The sequence below is a fragment of the Pinus tabuliformis genome, chromosome J (genome assembly GCF_031772625.1).
Source record: "Pinus tabuliformis cultivar Carrire ecotype Pingquan chromosome J, CPIR1, whole genome shotgun sequence".
Lineage (NCBI taxonomy): Eukaryota > Viridiplantae > Streptophyta > Pinopsida > Pinales > Pinaceae > Pinus > Pinus tabuliformis.
This window is the reverse complement of record NC_142295.1, coordinates 1,174,589,575-1,174,609,560: the sequence shown is the minus strand read 5'-3', so window position 1 is coordinate 1,174,609,560 and position 19,986 is coordinate 1,174,589,575. Positions and strand designations below refer to the sequence as shown.

The following is a 19,986-nucleotide window of genomic DNA, read 5'->3' as shown; positions in this document are numbered from 1 at the left end:
TTATTATTAAGCAGTAACAAATTCTGAATACATCTCTGAATACTTCTCGAGTTATTTAGTTATAGAGAGAAATATTGCCAATAAGATTTGTGAGATTACCTCACACAATCACTGAGAAAATGACGGCTGATCCAGACACTGAATGAAGTGCCTTTGGCAGGCCCTACGCTGCCTCTGCACAGTCCTCGCGTAATCCCTGTGTCAACCTCTCTAGGCATTGCGTCACCTAGTTTGCTAATCGATTTACTGCTCGGAGTCTTTGCTCTCAGCCTCTGGTCTCACACCCCGACTCTCGGCTTCTAAAACTGACTCTGCCCAGCAAAATCTCGGACTCTCTCTCACCCTTTGTGGCCCTGCTTTAACCTCTGCGTGAGAACTGCTAGATCACTCTCTGCCTCTCTCTGCTGATGATTCTCCTGTTGAGAAAATATCTCTCTCTGGATGCTGTCCCTGCCCCTCAACTGCAAGAAATCTCCTCGATCAAAACTTCCTCCTAAGAACTTCTCACTTCAGAAATTCGATCTCTCGATCTATCAATGTGTTTTTCAAATGACCCTCAAGCTCCCTTAAATAATCTTCTCATTGACATTCATCGACCCAGATTAAAAGCTAATCAATGGCTAAGATCATTTTAGCTTGATCTTCTTCTTCTTCTAGAAGTTACACCCACAATTAGATTAATACCCATTAATATTTTTAATTTCCTACGTTTAGAGTTAGGGTCCCATTAAAAAATATTAATTATTTTAATAAAATTGTTTCTGGGTGGAATTTCCTAAAACACTTTCTGGGTTCATTGGAATACATGTGCCCAAGCCTCCCTACAAAATTTGAGGCCTAGATCACATCCGATGCTACCCAAAATCAACACAGTCAACTTCAGATTCTGGTGGTCAGAGTCAACAGTCAGCAATAGTCAAAGTAGCCCAGAAAATCTCGGTTCCTCCACTGAAAAATTCGGCCTTCAAAGATTGAAATTATGCAAGTCAAATCAAATCAAAATTCCGAGTCAAACTTGGTCAACGGTGATCCAAACAGAAAATCAATGCAGAATTAGCTCTTATTCCTTAGCATGTGTGAGCTCGTCTGGCTTGCTTCAAACCTGTACGAACCAATTGCAAAAGAAGAGAGAAGAAGATGTTTGTTGATGTGATGTCCAAATGAGGTTGCCTTGATGTGTATTTATATGCTTCTTTGGAGACCCAATTATGACATTAGGTTGACCGGAACTTTTTTGTACTTGTGGGTTTTTGATTAAAAATAATATTTTTACTTGACCATCTTAAATTCTTCCAAGAGCAAAGAGGGTCTTCTTTGGTTGAGGAAGGGTGTCCAAAGGAGGGAATTTTTCCCTGAGCTGCCAAATCAACAAATTTCCCTAATGGCTGGCCTAAAGTGAGAAGAAGGGCTAGTATGGTGACAGTGGGCAGCTTTCTTAGAATCTTAGGTTCCTCTAAGGTTTCACTTGTGCTTTAGGGCTTTACCATTTGAAATGCAGGTTTAGGAGATAACAGGTCTCCTAGAAAATAATCATGTACACTAATTCTATTGCGAGACGGCCTAGGCTAGCCATTGACTAGGGCAGGCTTGTGCCCTATGTACTCGTGCATAGATCAACCATAAAACATAACATAATCAATAGCATAATTAATCACTCCCATAACAAAATTACGATATATCCAGCATAATAGGTCCAACTGAGCATAATTATCAATCAACAATGTGTTTGCCACGTGGCAGGTCGGGTATTAGTGGGTTCTGCATCAGATGATGGGAAATGAAAAATGTGATCTTCTAATGGCATTGTAGAGAATAAAATGTTTGAAGTAACTCAGGTTAATTCGAATCTTGATCACATTAAGCAACATCATTCCAAATACATTATATGATAAGAAAAGACCCCTGATTTTTCCACTTCTTAAATCCCTTTCTTTGCTAGAGGTTATTTGATAGCTGTTATTGCTGATGTAGAAAGTAATAGCGATATGTTTATCATACTGTACCATTGTAAAGCTTTTGTCTAAAACTGTTCAGGTTATTTGATGTATGCAGTTGACTAAGTGGATGTTGAGCAAGGGCCAAGGTAAAACCTTGGGAAATTATTTCTTGTTACTGAATGCTTTGGCTGAGGAAGGAAGAATAGAAGAAGCTGAGGAACTCTGGACAAAACTGTTAATGGAGAACTTGGAGAACATGCCCCGGGTCTTTTTTGCCCGTATTATCACCATGTATGAAAGAAACCACATGACCGAAAAGTTGTTCGAGGTATTTTCTTGTTTTACATTTCAGTGTTTCTTTAAGATCTGAGCTAGTGCTTCTCCTCCATTGTGAGGCTTAGCAGGCATTTTCAGAAAACCTCCACTCACCATCATGTTTACAATATAGCTTTGGAAACTTTAGCTGTGTTTTTGGCTGATAGTTTTTCTCCTTTAACTGCCAACCTGGTCCTCTTTAATTGAAATTTCTGCTTGCATTGGTATTTTATATTCTCCAGTTTCATTATAACAGATTGTTCACATGCTGATTATCAATATACATCCTTGGTAAATTCCTTCAGTTTCATGAGCAGTAGACTGAGAAGCATTTATCTTTTTGTTCATTATCCTTCTAAAAATCATTCAGAATTTATCCATGCCCTATGTTTCAATTATGGCAATGTATGAATGAATGAAAACACATCAAAAGCCTAAAGTTATTAGGCTTAGAAACATCAAAGACATTTTTCAAAAGTGCGTCAGTATCTTTGTCAGGCTTGGCTTCACTATATACTATGTTGGATCCATATATTACACCTTTTGGCATCTGAGAGCTAAGATACATTCAATTTACTGTTTCAATGTAATGGGATTTCAAAGACTGAGAGTTCAAGCTGCGGAATTTACTTGAAGGTCTTTGCCGACATGGAAGAGTTGGGGATCAAGCCAGACTATTCAACTGTCCTGAGAGTTGCAAAGATATTGAAGGAGCTGGGTATGTTGGATAAGTATGATAAAATGCTTGAGAAATATCCTAGACCTAAGTGGGAGTATCGTTATTGTAAAGGAAAGCGCGTTAAAAGGCGACTACAGTTATCTGATTATGGTAAGGAAGCAAAACAACTTACTACACGCCTTTGTAATTAATATGTTTGGTATGTTAATATAAAAACAAAAAATAACTGCTGTTGTGAAATATTCTGATATTTGTATCATTGATCTTGTAGACTGTTATTTGAATGACAAATTCTTAAGAAATATGCAACAAAATATCATTTTTTATTCTGTAGATATTATGCAGATATGTTGTTGGTTATCACATCTGGTATAACTCGATGCTTTAGCACACCTGCAATGTGTAGTTACCATTCTTGATATATGTATCATATTTAACTCTGAAAAGGATTATATCTAACTCGGTAATGGGTCAAACATAAATAATAGCTCTACCAGACAAACCTCTGGTGCTATGGGATGATCCTCTATCTATGTGTGATTCTGTCAAAATTCTTTAAAAGGCACCAGGAAACTTCAATTATTATAAAATTCAGTGTTTGTGTGCTACTCTAGCAAATATAAAGCAGAATTAGTGCATAACTAGAGATCAACACTTCTTATATAATCTGTCATTAGTGAGTTAATTAGTCGTTCATGTTACTAGGTCTATCATCATCCCATCTTTATTGGTCACAACCCTCAATGCATTGATGCTCTAGACTCTCCGTGACAACGATCATGTATGCGTCTACTAATGCCTATCCTTTCCATGAGCTTTCCAATATAATCTCCTCTTAACCCATAATTAAATAAAGGGAGAACTATTGTCTATGTTGTAAGAGTCAGTCTGTGTAACTATTACAAACAAAACTCACTATTGGCATGTCACCACACATCAACTTAATTAATTAATCACTCTTCATATTACGTAGTCTAATGTCATCACTTCTATCTTGTTCATGATTTTTAGTGTTTTATAATTATTACCCTAATTTTGTTACTAAGTTGTATGTTGTCTTGAAGTGACTTACACATGTCATTGTTGAAGAAGTAACATGTTTGAAGATGTGATTACATTGTCACTTATGAGTTGTATAAAGTGGGCGTAATTTAAGTCACATTGTCATCATATTGAAGCTTTTTCTTAGGAATTCCTAATTAGTGGTCTAAGTGGCGGTGTCTTGCATGAATTTTTTAGCATGGTGGAGGGTGTGAAATTTCCTTCAAATGCAGTGAATGGAATTTACTCTTCTAACTGATTAGCAGTTTATTAATTTTCTGATTAATACCGAATAAATCGCACTGCAATTCTTTATAAATAAACTCTGCAGAAGCTAAATAAGAAGCTGGAACGGAGAAAATAGATACACACACAATAAAAATGACACCAATATATTTGGACTAATAGTCCTCAGAAAAACCCAGAAGTGAAAACCTGTGCAGCAGATGAGGGCTTATTTTATTATTATGCAGCAGTAAAATCTGAGTACAATAATCTGGATACTTCATGGCAATCCTCTGGCAAAATAATTTTGGAGGAATTTTCTCCCTTCTACAAATAATCTCGGCCTCCCTTTGACCTGCTCGAAACCCACTGAGAAAACTCGGGCTCCAAGAATTCACACTGCCTGGCTAGGGAATTTCGCACTGCTTGCTAGCTGGCCCCAGATGAGCCGTTCTGCCTCCCTTTGCCTCTGGAAAGAAGTCGCTTTGCCTCTTGCTCGATATGTATATCTCCATCCCCATCGATTTGCTCTTATAACCTTTCATTGGAGCACCAACGATCATGATTAAATCATTATCAACGACTAAGATCATCTTAGACTCAATCTGTGAGAGTCTGTAGATATTTATCGATTTTTCTCAATTAAATGTTGTTAATTAATCAATTTTCCTAAGATAGACTTTGACATTTTTTAATTATTGATCAATTAACATAATTGAGTCATCTCTAGCTGTTTTCTCTTGAAACCTTTTTTGGTTTTTGGAGATCTTGTGTTCCTTAACCTCTCTGACATAAATTGAGACTAGAACACCTGTCTGATTCTACCGAAAACTAACAATGGGGGACAGAGGAATGAGATTTGTGGTTAATTGATTATTGGAATCTCCACTTGTTGTAGCGGCTACAACCACCCTCCAAAATTTTGCCTTAGCTTCGTTTTGGATTCCCTTCCAACTTTTCACAGCAGCTTGCCTTGCTTTGTCAAGTTCACAAGCTTCAATGTTTCGCTTGCACAAAGGCAGCCTGTCAATCATAGCTTGATGCATTCTCCTCACAGGTTGATCACCCAGACTTGGTCCAGCTGCAGGCTGAGCAACTCCCCCAAGAAATTGCGCAATTCTGGAGGGCAACCAACCTTCCCTCCATAAATTGTGCAATTGTGACTGGCAGCCTGCTGGGATTCAGAATTGCGCAATTCTGGTAGTCAACACTCCCAGCAGGAATTGCGCAATTTTCCCCAACAGGGCGACCTAGCCCAAAATTTGCGCAAATCTGGGCAACAGTGAATGGCTTTGCCCAGAAATTGTGCAAATGTCCTGGGCAGTCAGCCCAACTCCCAGCCAGAAATGCACATTTCCTTCAAGCAGTCAAACAGCCTATTGCATTTGCAGTTGAGTTGATAGTTCCCTCAGGGACCGAGCCAAAACAGACTTGCATGCATGCTCTGCTTCTCCCAAGGAAACATGCAAAGGTATCCCTTGTTTCAGGGATCTATGTTTAGCAGTTGGAGGTTACATGTAAGGATCTTTTCATAAACCTCCCACCAAGTGTCGCTTTCCCTAGATTTGTGGCATGCACGTCACAACCTCGATGTTATCAAAACTCATCAACCGGACACTGTAGAGCTCATTCCTCACATCAACCTTGTAGCTCTGACATCCCACATCACATCTAGGAGTTGTCGGCACACTCAGCTCAGCTGTTTTGGGGTAAGCCCGCTTTCCATGCCTTGTGTTGCATTTCTATTGTTTTTTGTGTTTTCGCTTGTGTGAGTAATGTTTGCTTTTGAACTTTGCTGTCGTTTACATGTATACTAGCTTGTTCTAGCACTGTTTCAGTTTTCGTTGCTATCTCACAGCTGTAGCATGCATGAAATTGTTTTCACGAATGGTCGCCGATTCGGCGACTCGCCTCACCCACATGCATGTTGTTTTGTTTTTTGAATCTGTCATTCACCGTTTGCATGCATGATCATTCACTTACGCTTACACTCAGTATCACCATGCATTCGCACTCACATTCACTTTTAGTTGCCCATCAACGAGTCTGGGTAGCCTTGGCCCGGACTCTGCCTCACTAAGAGCCTCACCAAGACAACATTGCACAATCCTGAGAGGCAAGGCTCTGTCTTCCTCTCAGGAAATGCGCATTTCTGCCCAGCAGCTATTCCTCAGGCTTGCTTTGCGCAATCCTGAGGGACAGTGACTGTTGGCCAAGAAAATTGCGTAATGCAGTCACTGAGCCTGCAGCCATTGCCAGCTGAGATTGCGCATTCCACAATTCCAGCAGTCAGCAGCCAAACTGGACTGTGCATTGCGCAGTTCCAGTAGTTAGTCAGTCTCCCAGCAACCCAGACTGTGCCTTGCACAGTCTTGGCAGTCAATCTCCCGACCTCCCTGCCGAAATTGCGCAACCTTCATGATCAGTCACCCAAGTATGTTGCAAGTCAATTCTCAAGTTCATTTTGGTTTTCGACTGATAGATTGCTTGCCATGAGTGTTGCCATGTCTCCAGATATTGCAGGGGTTCATCTACCTCTCAGCAGTGCAGGTATAATGGTTTCCACGAGAGCAGAGTCGAAGACACTGTTCAGAGCACACCTGAAGATGCAATCGATCAAATGTCTATGAGCTTGCCTTCTCACGAAGATATCAAGTTGCCCGTAGACCAGAACATTAAGATATCATAGCGAGCAGCATCATGAACAACAACTAAAGGCAGCATATCAAATGCAGCGAACACAATGAATACAACGAATGCAGTGAATGCAGTGAATACATATAACGTAGCGAATGTAGTAGATGCAATGAATGCAAGAGGAAGGTTGTTGACAACATAGAGGCAAAACAAAGTTGCAAGATCAAGAAGATCCACTGATAAAGAAAGCAACTTTGGAGCCTTGGCTATGAGGTGACGGCGCGACATGAAGATCGCACGAAGACAGAGAATGGAACAAAAAAGGAGTTTCATGTGCTAAAACAACAACTCAGGAAGAACATGAAGCTGCACAGACAGACGAATGAGTTGTAGCAGGAACATGAACAACAGTGGGTGCAACATGCACTCACGGATGAAACTGTGCCTGTACAAGTTAAAGATCCATCCCAACAGCTGACACGGAGCAGACATGGTGAGAAGTGTTGTTGATCACATGCAAGGGATTCAACAACATGCATGTCATTGTGCACACACATGCAATCCAACCCATTCAACACACTCACCAAGGCAAAGACAAGAAGTAAGTCCAACTGGAGCTGAACATGTACTTCGGCAAGTTGATGTGCATGACCACCAACACACACTTGAAGATCAGCATAGACACTATGCATCAGTGTGTTGCCGGTTTAGCCGCACCCAAGAAGACCATGCGCATGTTAGCAGACGAGTTGGATGAAGGATTTGAACCAATGCACCGTTGCAATGGAGGCAAGAGTTCGCTTCTGCAAGATGTCACCATGAGGTGCATGCACACCGTCACGGACGATCAAGCTTGGCATTAGCTCACCACCTTCACCATCACAAGCATGTCAAAGAGTTGGTCTCATCACAGCGGACCGAGTGTTAATGATGTCTTGCATGGCTTCTCAAGCCATGTTGTCTCACATGAGTACATGTGCATTCTAATGTTGAGTCATGTCAAGTGTAAGTCAAGTGTCAATAGTTGGATGTAACAGTCATAGAGTAGGTGAAGAGTCATGAGGGTAGTTGAACTGTCACAAAGGGGAATGTCAAGGGTCACCCCACCTTTTGCTATAAATAGTCCCTCATAACTCATTATAAGGGATTTTGGTCAGCCAAGCTTCTGATAAGACTATCTTGGAAAGAGCTTGGACAATATTGTAATGCGCCTTGGCTTCTCCAGTGCACAGAGCTAGTTCATCTCTTTGGAGGAGTAGGCAGATGTGGCTATAACATTCCATTGTTGGGGCCAGCAGGTTTACATGGATGTATTGTATGATTGCAACTTACACTTATTTATATAACAAGAGTCAACACATTTTCATGCATATGTTGTTATTGTAGTTGGACTGCTCCGGTTGCTTTAATGATATATGTTGTTTAACTTACGTATTTGTGTTTGAACTGCTTCATATGCAATTATATGAATCTTGTTGCAGATGTGTTGTTGGTTTAACCATCACTTTGGATTGTCGACTGATCTGCTTTCTAGCTTGTGATGCATCTTCGCTTGTGTGTTCCCTTCCCAGCTGAGTATTGATACAGGTTGTCAAGGGGCGCACTCATCCCAACCCATTTGTGTTAGAACCTCTCATTCACCTTCCTTGACTCACTGCAGCGGTCACACCCTTGCTACTAACAGAGTTATCTTATTTGCCTCTGTGCGACATCGCAGTCAAGGTATTACCTTACGACCCACTGCTGGGGCTCCTACACCAAACGGTCTAAGGCCTACCGGGGAGATCCCCTTGACATGTTGGCAAGTCCAGCACCGTCAACACCACCCAAATTTCCAAGGTGTTACCCCCATATCTTGTATGAAGGCCTTGTTACCTGTTGAAATATGTAACTAGGTTCGGTCTTCATAATCGCATATGTATTTATGATTTTATGTATTTAATGAAAAGAGAAATATAAAATTATTATTATTCTTGAGGCATGGGTTCATGCTCAAGGGAAATTTATTTTTAGGTGAAGCACCCATTGAGTGCTTTTAGGTTTGTCATAAAGTCAATTGAGTCATTGTCATGTATTGAAGACCCATTTGGGCATGTTACATATTGTAAAGAAAATTTATTTGAGTCAAAATAGAATCAAAAGACCCTCCAAGACCTCGTCATGGCACAAAGATCAAGTCGGCCTACATGAAGGGACAAATTGGCCTAAAGAGAGCAATGCGTACCCCTCACAAGCCTATAAATAAGAACTTGACCTCATTGTGACTCACTCAAGCAAGTTCGATCTTCTCAAGATAGAAGCTGGAAAAAGGACGAAAAGGAAGGAGAAGAACTAGATCGAAGTTTTTGGGCCTCTCTCTCTCTCTCTCGTGTTAGGGTTTCTACATTTGATGGGCAAAAGAATTTATTGGGCAGGTTGAAGTTGCAAAAGAATTTGCTGGGTAGGTCGAAGTTGCAGAAGAGTTTGCTAGGCATGTTGAAGTTGCAAAAGAATGTGTTGGGTAGGTCGAAGTTCCAGAAGAATCTGCTGGGTGAGTCGAAATTGTAGAAGTTGCTAGAATCAAGGTTTGACTTGGTCTTGGAGGGTCTTGGTCAAGGGTGATAGTGTTATGCTCTTAACCTGCAAGACGATACCAGAATACCAAATATGCGAAGAAATATACCCAGAACATAGAATAGTGAGAAACAACAGCAAGTATTTTATTATTCAGAAAGCAATGTTCACTTGCCTCTTCGAGGGGGAAACCTCCAATAGAGCAGAGCTCGATTACAAAATAAGACACGATGCTCCTTGTAGGGAGTCTCCTTTTTATATGACTCATACATGCAATACCATGGAGCAATACCATGGTTCTTATTAATACCATCTATCTAATACCATGGTCCATAACTAACTGTGGTCCCGTCATTAAATGCGGGTTAACCACTTACAATTATTAATATGGGCTTTATTGACTCTTTACTTAACTATAACTATGACTCAATCCTACTACATAAATAAGGGGGTTAGGGTGGGACCCTAACATGCCCTCCCCCTTAAGAATAGCCTTGTCCTCAAGGTTGAAGCTGCGGAAACTGCTGAAGAATAGTGGCTGGTTCCCAGGTTGCATCTTCTGAAGAGGTGTCTTTCCACTTGACGAGGACTTCCTTGATCATGCGGCCACGCAGGTGCCGTTCTCGTGTGTCTAGGACCTGTTTAGGTTGGAGCCAGATTGACCCTTCTTCATCCAATTCAGGTAGACTGGTTTGAATTCTGTAATTGTTCCCAATCACTTTCTTGAGGCATGAGACATGGAAAACTGGATGGATTTTTGCAGTGGGTGGCAAAGCTAGCTTGTAGGCCACTTCTCCAATGCGCTGAAGTATTTGATACGGTCCGTAGAATTTTGGAGATAGTTTCTGACAACCCTTATCTTTGAGTGATGTTTTCTTATATGGTTGCAGCCTCAAAAATACCTGATCCCCTTCTTGAAATTGGCGCTCTGAGCGATGCTGATCTACTTGTTGCTTCATGCGGTTTTGAGCTTGATGAAGATTCTCTTTAAGATGGGCGAGCATGGTTGTGCGGTTTTGTAGGCGTTGATCCATTGCTTGTACCTTTGAGCACCCCTTGATATAAGAAGTAGGGGAAGGAGGGAGTTGACCATAAACTGCTTCATAGGGAGTCACTTTGGTGGTGGCATGATAGTTGGTGTTATACCACCATTCAGCTAGAGGTAACCACTGTACCCAAAGATGTTGCTTCTCTGAAGTGAAACACCTAAGATAGGTTTCCAGAAATTTGTTGACTGCTTCAGTTTGACCATCCATTTGTGGATGATAGGAAGTACTGAGTTTTAGTTGGGTACCTTGTAGCCTGAAGAGTTCCTGCCAAAAATTACTGGTGAAGATCGGGTCACGATCAGACACAATAGAAGTGGGCATGCCATGCAATTTGAAGATTTGATCCATGAAAGATTGAGCGACCAAAGTCGGTGTAAAAGGGTGGGGTAGGGCGCAAAAATGAGCATACTTAGAAAGTCAGTCCACAACCACCATGATGACTGACTTGTTTCCTGACTTTGGAAGACCTGTAATGAAATCCATAGAAACCTCCGTCCAGCGCAGGGTATGTGTGCAGTTGTTCTGCTTAAAGCTCATATATAACTCTTGGAAATCCATTGTGATTGGCCCAAGTGTGCGAAGCCATTCAGCACTGAGGACAATGTTGCACCCTCCCATGTGTATGGCAAACATGTGGGTCTTCAACTGATAATCCCCCATTTGAAGTTTGACATTTTCACAGCGGCCTTCACATTTCATTGTTCCCCCATCCGCAATTTGGACTTGGAAGTTAGAAACTGCTCGTACAAAACAATGCACTGCTTCCACGACTTTTTGATGGATAAAATTATGTGTACTTCCACTATCAATCAAGACTACTACTGGGCGATGCTTAATAAAATCTCTGATTTTGAGAGTTTGAGGTGAAGAAATCCCTGCCAAAGCATGCAACAAAATAACTGGTTTGTCAGGGACATTGTCCTTTTGGTTGTCCTCTTCTGCCTCCTCAAGTTCCTCAAGTGGTGGGGCTTCCTCCGATGAGCTGTAATCAGTGGCATCAATTTGAAAGAATTTGGGCTCCTTGCATTTATGACCTAGGGAGTATTTTTCATCACAGTAGTAACATAATCCTTGCTTTCTTCTTTCTGCCATTTCTGTAGGTGACACCTTTTGAACCTTAAGTGTTTGAGTCGTGCTGTGAGCCTGTGGGGGGCGACCCTTGGTGGTGAAATTTGGGCAAGTGGACTGGGCCGCTAATGCACGTTCCACGTTACGAGCTACCTTGAAAGCCTTTGACCATGTGGGAGGGTGGTGCAGTCGGACGTGGGCTTGTATGGCTTTTTTAAGACCGCTGATAAAACATTCCGTGTAGAATGCATCTTGGAGACCCCTAGTGCGGAAAGCTAAGGCTTCAAAGGCTATAATATATTCATCCACTGTGCCAGTTTGTTGGAGCTTAGTGAGACGACCCAAAAAAGCAGAGTCATGGTCAAAGCGCTCTATAAGAGCTTTTTTTAAGGTGTCCCAAGTCAAAAAACTTCCATTGCAATGTTGATGCCATTGCCACCATTGCCATCTTTCATTGTCCAATTACATGCTCCCCACCATAAGCTGAGTCTCATTATCTAAGACGTAATTCAGATTGAAATACTGCTCCATGTGCTACCCATGTTGTCGAGTGAGAACCATCAAATTTATGCATATCCAGCTTGGGAGGTCGCGGACGGGATTGTTGGTGGGTGCCCCAGAGGTGAAGAGAGTGGCTAGACTCACCCTCACTATGTTCATGGCCAATATACGCCTCCTCGCGGGCTTCCGCCTTGCCCTTAGAGAGTTGGTTAGTTAGTGACGTCAGTTGATCTTAGAGGTCTTTCAAGGATTGTTAAAGTTTGTCAATTTCTCATTGGCCATAGCTTGAGCTCTAGTTTCTACCATGCACTGATCCGATGTACTTGAAATTTGGGACCGCCTGAATTTTTTTTTTGGCACTAACGATTGAATGGTACCACCTTGCTCAGCTCGTCGTCCTGATTCTTATGGGATAGATCACCAATAAGCGCCCCGGCCACTTGCGAGATCTGATTTGGCAGAGATTATGCGTGATCCAGAGATAGAAAAGGGAACTATGGTCTCGAGGAGTGTCAGGTGCTACAGATCGCAATATACATAAGGGTCTGACAGTAGTACTCGGATCAATGTTTCAGGGCTCTAACTAAGGAGGATCAATCGTACCCTTAGCCGTACAACCCGACTACCCTATCGTACGGGCGATTAATCTCTCCGAGTGCTGTTCTCAGTGTACTATAGCAGCAAGACGGTCGACGATTTATCTATGGCGAGGTTGCAAAGGAGCTAGGGGGCTTCTGATATACCTAGAGGGTACTTGGAAGATAGTCCGTGCGTGGTTCTGTCTAATGCACTACTACTCGAAGGGGTACCCACAGGGGTTACAAGGGAGTCCAACAAGTGTGACCACCTCTTGTATTTCCTGCGTGCATGCCTCCCCAAATCTGCAGGTTTATGCGCTCAACGACAGATCTCGTGGTTTAAAGACGTCGGAACACGTCTCTAGCCAAAAAAAACTTTGCTAAGAAATGGAGATCCCACCGGCCCTGGAAAGTGCTCTAATACCACTTGTTATGCTCTTAACCTACAAGACGATACCAGAATACCAAATATGCAAAGAAATATACCCAGAACATAGAATAGTGAGAAACAACAGCAAGTATTTTATTATTCAGAAAGCAATGTTCACTTGCCTCTTCGAGGGGGCAACCTCCGATAGAGCAGAGCTCGATTACAAAATAAGACACGATGCTCCTCATAGGGAGTCTCTATCCTTTATATATGACTCATATATGCAATAACATGGTTCTTATTAATACCATCTATCTAATACCATGGCCCATAACTACCTGTGGTCCCATCATTAAATGCGGGTTAACCACTTACAATTATTAATATGGGCTTTATTGACTCTTTACTTAACTATAACTATGACTCGATCCTACTACATAAATAAGGGGGTTAGGGTGGGACCCTAACAGATAGGTCTTGGAATTCATCAATTGAAGTTCTGGCTACCGCCTCTAGAAAATTGAACTTTCTGACGAAATCGATCTCTTGTGTGTGTTCTTCATCTACCCATCAACTTCTTATTATAATCTTCTATTGGACCTCCAACGACCAAAGATTAAATCTTAATTGATAGCTAAGATTATTTCCCAGTCGATCTGTGTGAGTTTCTAGATGATTCACACCTTTCTCAATTAATACTGATTAATTAACCCCTTTTTCTAAGTTTAGATTTATGAAATATTTAAAAATAGGCTAATAATCTAATGGAGCCACTTCTAGGTGGAATTTCTAGAAACAATTTCTGGGTTATGGAGAACTACTATGTTTTAGCCTTTTCGAGACTAGAACATCTCGGATGCTACAAAAACTAACAGAGAGCTCCTGGGGTTGAGGGAACTATGGACAATAGGATAGACTGTGATCCTTGCCTTATATGGTAATTAGTATCCTTCCTATTGTGATTGTATGGTGTGTGTGTGATCCTTGTCACTTGTTTCAAGTGGGTGTTTCCCCCTACCATCAAGTCTGGGACTTGATAGAGTAAAGCCCAGTGTGCATCCTATCCACAAGTTGGGCTTGTTGGGATTGCCACCCATTTGGCCAATGGGTGAGGAGACTTGAGATAGACTGTGATCCTTACCATTTATGGTAAGAGGTATCTTGCTCAAGTGATGGGATGCAGGTGTTCTACCACTAACTCTTCAGGGTCAAGATGGGAAGATCAACAGACAACAGGAGAGATTGTGATCCTTACCTCTCACGGTAAGTGGTATCTTTTCTTTTGTTTTGGATATAGGGTGGCGGATATATCTCCCTTTTGATGATTCTTCTTTTTTGGATTTGAGAGTGCACAGTAGATGAGCAAAGATGAGCAAAGATGAGATACAACATGATTCAACAATGATGATGACAGGACATTTGAGATGAGATTTATGATGCAGTCATAAATTCCTCCCTAGCTGAGAGGGAGCGTTAAAATTTGGCACCTCAAGGAGAAATTCCTTCCATTGGGAAGGGAGCCTTCCTCGTCCAGAGAAGCTCGTACTAGCCCTTGGAAGAATTTAATTTGGTCAAACAAAAATATTATTTTTAATATGAAGCCCACTTGTGCACAAAAGTACAAGTCGGCCTGGGCAAAGGAAAAGCCACCTCGTTAACCACATATAAATACACATCATGTCACATCACTTGGAAGACATCAATCACACATCACATCTTCTCTCTCTTGTTTGATTGGTTCGTACAACTTTGAAAATCGCAGCTTGATCTCACGCGTGCGACGGAGAGTCTTTTTCTGTTGACTGAGTTTGACTTCTATTTGGGATTGTTTTGACCAGCATTGACCGTGGATGATTTGATCTTGCTTGGCTGGATTTCTAATCTGTTTGGAAGGCCGAGTTGATTGGAAAGGTTGACCGGACTTTTTTAGAACATTTTGACTAGTGTTGACTGAGATTTCAGGACTAGGGTTTCTACAGGTCAACATTTGACTTTGACCAGATTTATAGGCAATATTTTGGGATTGTTTTTGGTTGAATTTGACCAGTGAAGGAGTCCTCATTTTCTAACTGTTGACTGAGCTACTTTGGAGGTGATTAGACTGTTGACCGTTGACTGATTAGGGCTACTACTGCTGCTATTGGCTTTGACCAAGATTTCCAGATTGGACTCTTGACCAGATTTGACTTTTTGTGCTCATCATTGGATATTGGTTGGTTGGTTTGGATAGTCAAAGTTGTTGACCTTTGACTCATTGATGTACTTGGATTATGTATCTCTCTGTTGAACATTTGATGACAATCTAATAGAAGAAGAATTTGGAAAGGGTTTTCCCCCTTGTGGGGTTTTTCCCTGGTCTTTGACCAAATCTTGTGTCTCTATTGTTCTTGGTTGTCTTCTATTGTGCATTGGTTTACTGTTCTATCTACAATTGCTTATTGTTGTTGGAAGATTGAATTATATTGGATAAATTGATTGCTAATTGAAGAAGAATTGGAATAAGTGATTGTGTTAAGCATAGAACACTGGAAAGTTAACAGCTGCTTCATGCTTATCCAAGTACATTATAATGTAGCCGAAATGGAAGAAACAAATCCTTTCTGTCTTCAACACTCTTTGGCCAAACTATGTCTACAACGATACTCCAAAAATATTTGTTGAGCAACACATCTTGTTTCGACCATAGATTATTTTGTTCCCTTCACTAGATCACAAATGCTTTCTGCTTACCCAAACTAGATGCTTCCTCTCAAACTGAGACAATTGCTCCTTCTCACAATAGGGACAAATTCCTTGTCATGATTCTCTCTCTCTTACTGGGAGAACTTTCCATTACAAGATCTTGTGAACATCATGATCAAAGCATAGTTCAAGCTTCATCTGGTACTATATCTCTCAACATGAGTCATGAACTGTTGAAATTTTGATGTTCTATGCTGTAACAATTGCTTATTTCACAAGCTACTTTTTGTTGCAATATTAGTTAAGCAATTGTAGATAGAATATAAATCAAATGCACAATAGAAGATAGCCAAAAATAGAAATGAGACAGAGAATTTAGGTCCAATGACTAGGGCAAAAACCCATAAGGGGAAAACCTAGCCAAATTCTTCTTCTATTAGATATCAATTGTTCAACAAAGATACAAAGTACAATGAGAGATCAAGAGAATGAGTAAGTTCACCCAAATCTGAATACATTGTAGCATGAAGATCACTGGTAGCAACAATTGATGCAAATGCTGAATCAATCTTCAAGTTCTGCTCTTACTCTCCAAGTCTCTCTCTCTCATAATCTTCTTCAAATCTCTCCAACTCTCTCTCTCAAGTTCTAATCCTTCTTTCACAATGCACAAGTAGTTAGTAGATGAAATGATATGAGATTGATATATAGGAGGAGCAAAAAATTCTAGTCATAAAGGGGTGATACACATGCCTTGACGAAGAGTAACATATGCCATTTAGGGAGTGTAACTCATGCCTTTATGAAGAGGCAATGCATGCCTTGTAACTTATGTCATTTAGAGGAAGGCAATGCATGCCTAGATGGGGGAATATCACATGGCTTAGCAAGTTATGCTATAAAGGAGAGAGGTATGTATGCCTTAGAAACTTATGCCATAAAGGAGAGAGGTATGTATGCCTTAGCAACTTATGCCATAAAGGAGAGAGTGTAAGATATGCATTAAAGAGTGCATAAAAGGAATCTTTTAGGACATGCCGTAATGAGCGTGTAAGAGGAATATGCCATGCTTTTAATGAGTGTGTAAGAGAGAGTGTAATGTATCCATTAAGTGAGAGAGTGTAACGTATCCATTAGTGAGAGAGAGTAACATATGTATTAATTGAGGGGAGTTACATATGACATGATTGAGTGCCATGATTGAGAGACATGAATTTCCTTTCAATAATAATATAATAGTATCATAAAGGATAATAATAATAATAATAATAATGACAATGATGATTAAGTCGAGATTGAACTATTAGGATTGATTAATGATAAGTTAAGTGATTTTCCATCAACTGTACTTGATTACTAGTTGATGCAAGGTGATTTACTATTTTTGGAAAGTCATGCTTGAGATGATATACATGAAATTTTATTCAAGGAAATTCATCCCTGAGTTGCCAATTTTCAACATGAATCTGGAAAAGTCTTCGCGCTTTGCTTCGTTCTTCCACTTCTTCCAATCGCTATCAAAGCCTTATCAACTTCTACTATGTACCTACAATCCTCACTAGGAGGCCAAGGAAGAACAATTACAACCAAGCAAAGAATTTAAGAGACAATCTAATCAATAACTACAATAGTAATAATCATGAAAGAGACATAAAATACTTATCTTTTGAGAGAATATCAATTCTCTCTTGATTTTTAGACTCCTTGCATTCATCTTGCACCTTATCCACGTTATCATCATGATGCCATTTCTTCCTTGTAGAGGCTAGGGTTTTTTTCTTTGCAACGGAAATGTTCAATCTATACACACTAGGACTTTCTTGTTCAAACCCTTTTTGTATACTAGAGTTCGTAAACCCTAGTCTATCTTATTAAGTACCAGAACCCTAGAATGATGAAGCTCATCATTATCAATTCTGCCCTTTTCATTGTTGCAACAGAAAAGTTCAAGAAATGAATCAAGCATTCATATCATTAGCACATATGTCATCAACATCTTTTGCTAATCAATAGGTTCTTTTAATTCCCTTGATCTATTGTGATGGGACAATGCCAAATTTGCAAGAGACTTTGATTTTTACCCTTGAGAAGGGATTCAACCTTGTCATGTCCAACAAATTCGCTTCACAAGGATATGTTAACCAGGGCAAGGCAACAAACATCTCAACATTCTATTTCAGATCAACAATTTTATGCCTTCACACCTGTTGACCATTGGAGTGGCACCTGATGATTATATGAAGACTCCACGCCCAAGGATGATCCAAAGGACAGTTGTACCATCATATATTATCAATCAACAAAGTTTTTTAACTCTAATTCTATCTTCTCATCATCTTTCTTGTACCCAAATTCCACACCTTGCGGGGAATTGTAATAAGTGATACTAGTAAGGATGAATTTTTGAGTCTCTAACAGGCCTAGGATGTTGGAACTCGATCAACAAATGAGTACACCTTGAAGTGTTTTTTTAATCTGGTTAATTATCCCTTCTTTTTCAGAGGCGGATAATTTTCTGGGTTTTTTCACTCATTTTTTACATCAAAGCCGAGGTGAGAGTTTGAATGTTGAGCCCCTAACACATCTTAGTGTTTAGATTCGATGTATATTATCATACTAGATCACACAAAAAATTTCGTGGAATTTGGTTAGGTCTAGGTAGTCATTTTAAAATTTTTTAGATTTCCCGCAGGTTAAAAATTGCAAATAAAATTGTATTTAAATTGTAATAAGTGTAGTCTAGAGAAGTTGTATGGGGTATGAGTAATCAAAATTACACCTCACCCTCAACTTTCTACTATGACACACTTTGAGGAGTTAATAATGTGTTCTGGACCCTCAAAACCCACATTTCCTAAGTTTAGTGGAAATTGTGGCATTTAATTAGGCTAGAATTAAATAAAATAGAGAGAAATAAATTATTCCATGTGACAGAATGACGTGGAAATGACTTGGAAATTATCCTAAGTCAAAGAGTTGAGTCAACAGACATGTGGAAGATGACTGAGCACACTGCATCATAAATACACCATTATTTCATAAAATCAAATTTCCCAGAGATAAAGCAACAATTGCACATGTGGAAAATTGAATTTATTAGAGGAGCTCATGCACTAAAAGAATATTCCATGGTATATTTGGACTGAAGATTAGGTGGGGCCTCATCTCACAGTTATCTTAGGTTCTTCTACTCTTAGCACTCCACTCTTGAGGACTACGAGTTGCACATGGAGGAATCACGCAGTTCATGAAGGAATCACACAGAGCTATCTGGGGATCATCTACATATGTGGCATCACTTAGTTTTGTTGACTAGAGTTATCATGGTACTTGGATTCACTCATGGATGAGTTTACTATGCCATATATGGAATTCGATTTCCCTTGATGTGCACATATGGAATTTGATTTTGCTCTGATGTCTCTATCTTCTCCACATCAAACTTGACTTATCTTTCCTTGGGATTTGCTCCAAGTTTAGTTCTCACATGCATTCTTCCTTGGGATTTGCTCCCAGTTGTCTATATAATGAGGCTATATGCTCTCATCTTGTATCATGTAATAAGCTATTGGGCTTGAGGAAACTCTGCCATTTTGTACTTGCATACTTTTTTAATACAATCAAGACTTTGGGGCTATCTGGCTGGTGTTCTCTTGGCGTTATGAGGTGATGTCCTTTCATGCTACTGCTATTGTGTTTGCACATTGAATTAATATTAGTTTATACTTGCCATCTTGCTTGGATTGATGTGTGCAAACTATCTTGCACATATCATTGATTTAGAATAGTATTCTAGGGATAAGTTTGCCAATTCATTTTAGGAGAAATGCTCGGTTTATCTTATTCATTATATTGCTCTAATTTTGTGCAAACTAATACGTGTTCATGTGTGTAAGAAAGATCTTTTGTATTGTGTGTAGGAATCCATCTGGAAGTGGGAGAAATCTCAATTAGATCAACTCACTCATGGAGTCACAACGATTCAAGACTCAACCATTTTTTCGCTTCAAGTTTTCCATCCAACGAAGATCAAAAGAGAGTTTTCTTACTCTATAGCTACTTGATAATCCATTTAAAATTCAAAATACTTTTTTGATTCTAGTTCTTTCAAAGTTATATCTTCTATTCAAGAGTCATTTCTAAAGCTAAGCAAGTATGGGGGTTTACTCCCATTACTTGAACTAGTACTTTGTAAATTAAATTCTAAGTTTAGTTTTGGTTTCTCTTTTCTAATTTTTCAATGACAATTGGTAATTTTTTTTTGTGTTTTGCAGCCCATAGTCTTGAGCATTGGGCAACAAGGAGCTTGAGGAGAAGCTTTGGAAAACTACTCATTCGTGTGTATGCAGGA

The 19,986-nt window shown here is 40.0% G+C and overlaps 1 protein-coding gene across 3 annotated transcripts in view; it reads left to right on the top strand.

Annotated features, from left to right (window-relative positions):
• Positions 1 to 19,746, top strand: part of LOC149231267 (pentatricopeptide repeat-containing protein At4g21190-like) — a 187,711-nt gene extending 167,965 nt beyond the window's left edge. For 2 of the 3 annotated variants that reach the window (XM_089379142.1, XM_089379140.1), the window contains exons 4-6: positions 2,053 to 2,265; positions 2,856 to 3,081; positions 19,556 to 19,746. In XM_089379142.1, the coding sequence (XP_089235268.1) occupies positions 2,053 to 2,265; positions 2,856 to 3,081; positions 19,556 to 19,731 (615 nt within the window). In that variant the 3' untranslated portion in view covers positions 19,732 to 19,746. The remainder of the gene's footprint in view (positions 1 to 2,052; positions 2,266 to 2,855; positions 3,082 to 19,555) is intronic. The other variant, XM_089379141.1, reaches the window with a different exon arrangement.
• The last annotated feature ends 240 nt before the right edge of the window (positions 19,747 to 19,986 follow it).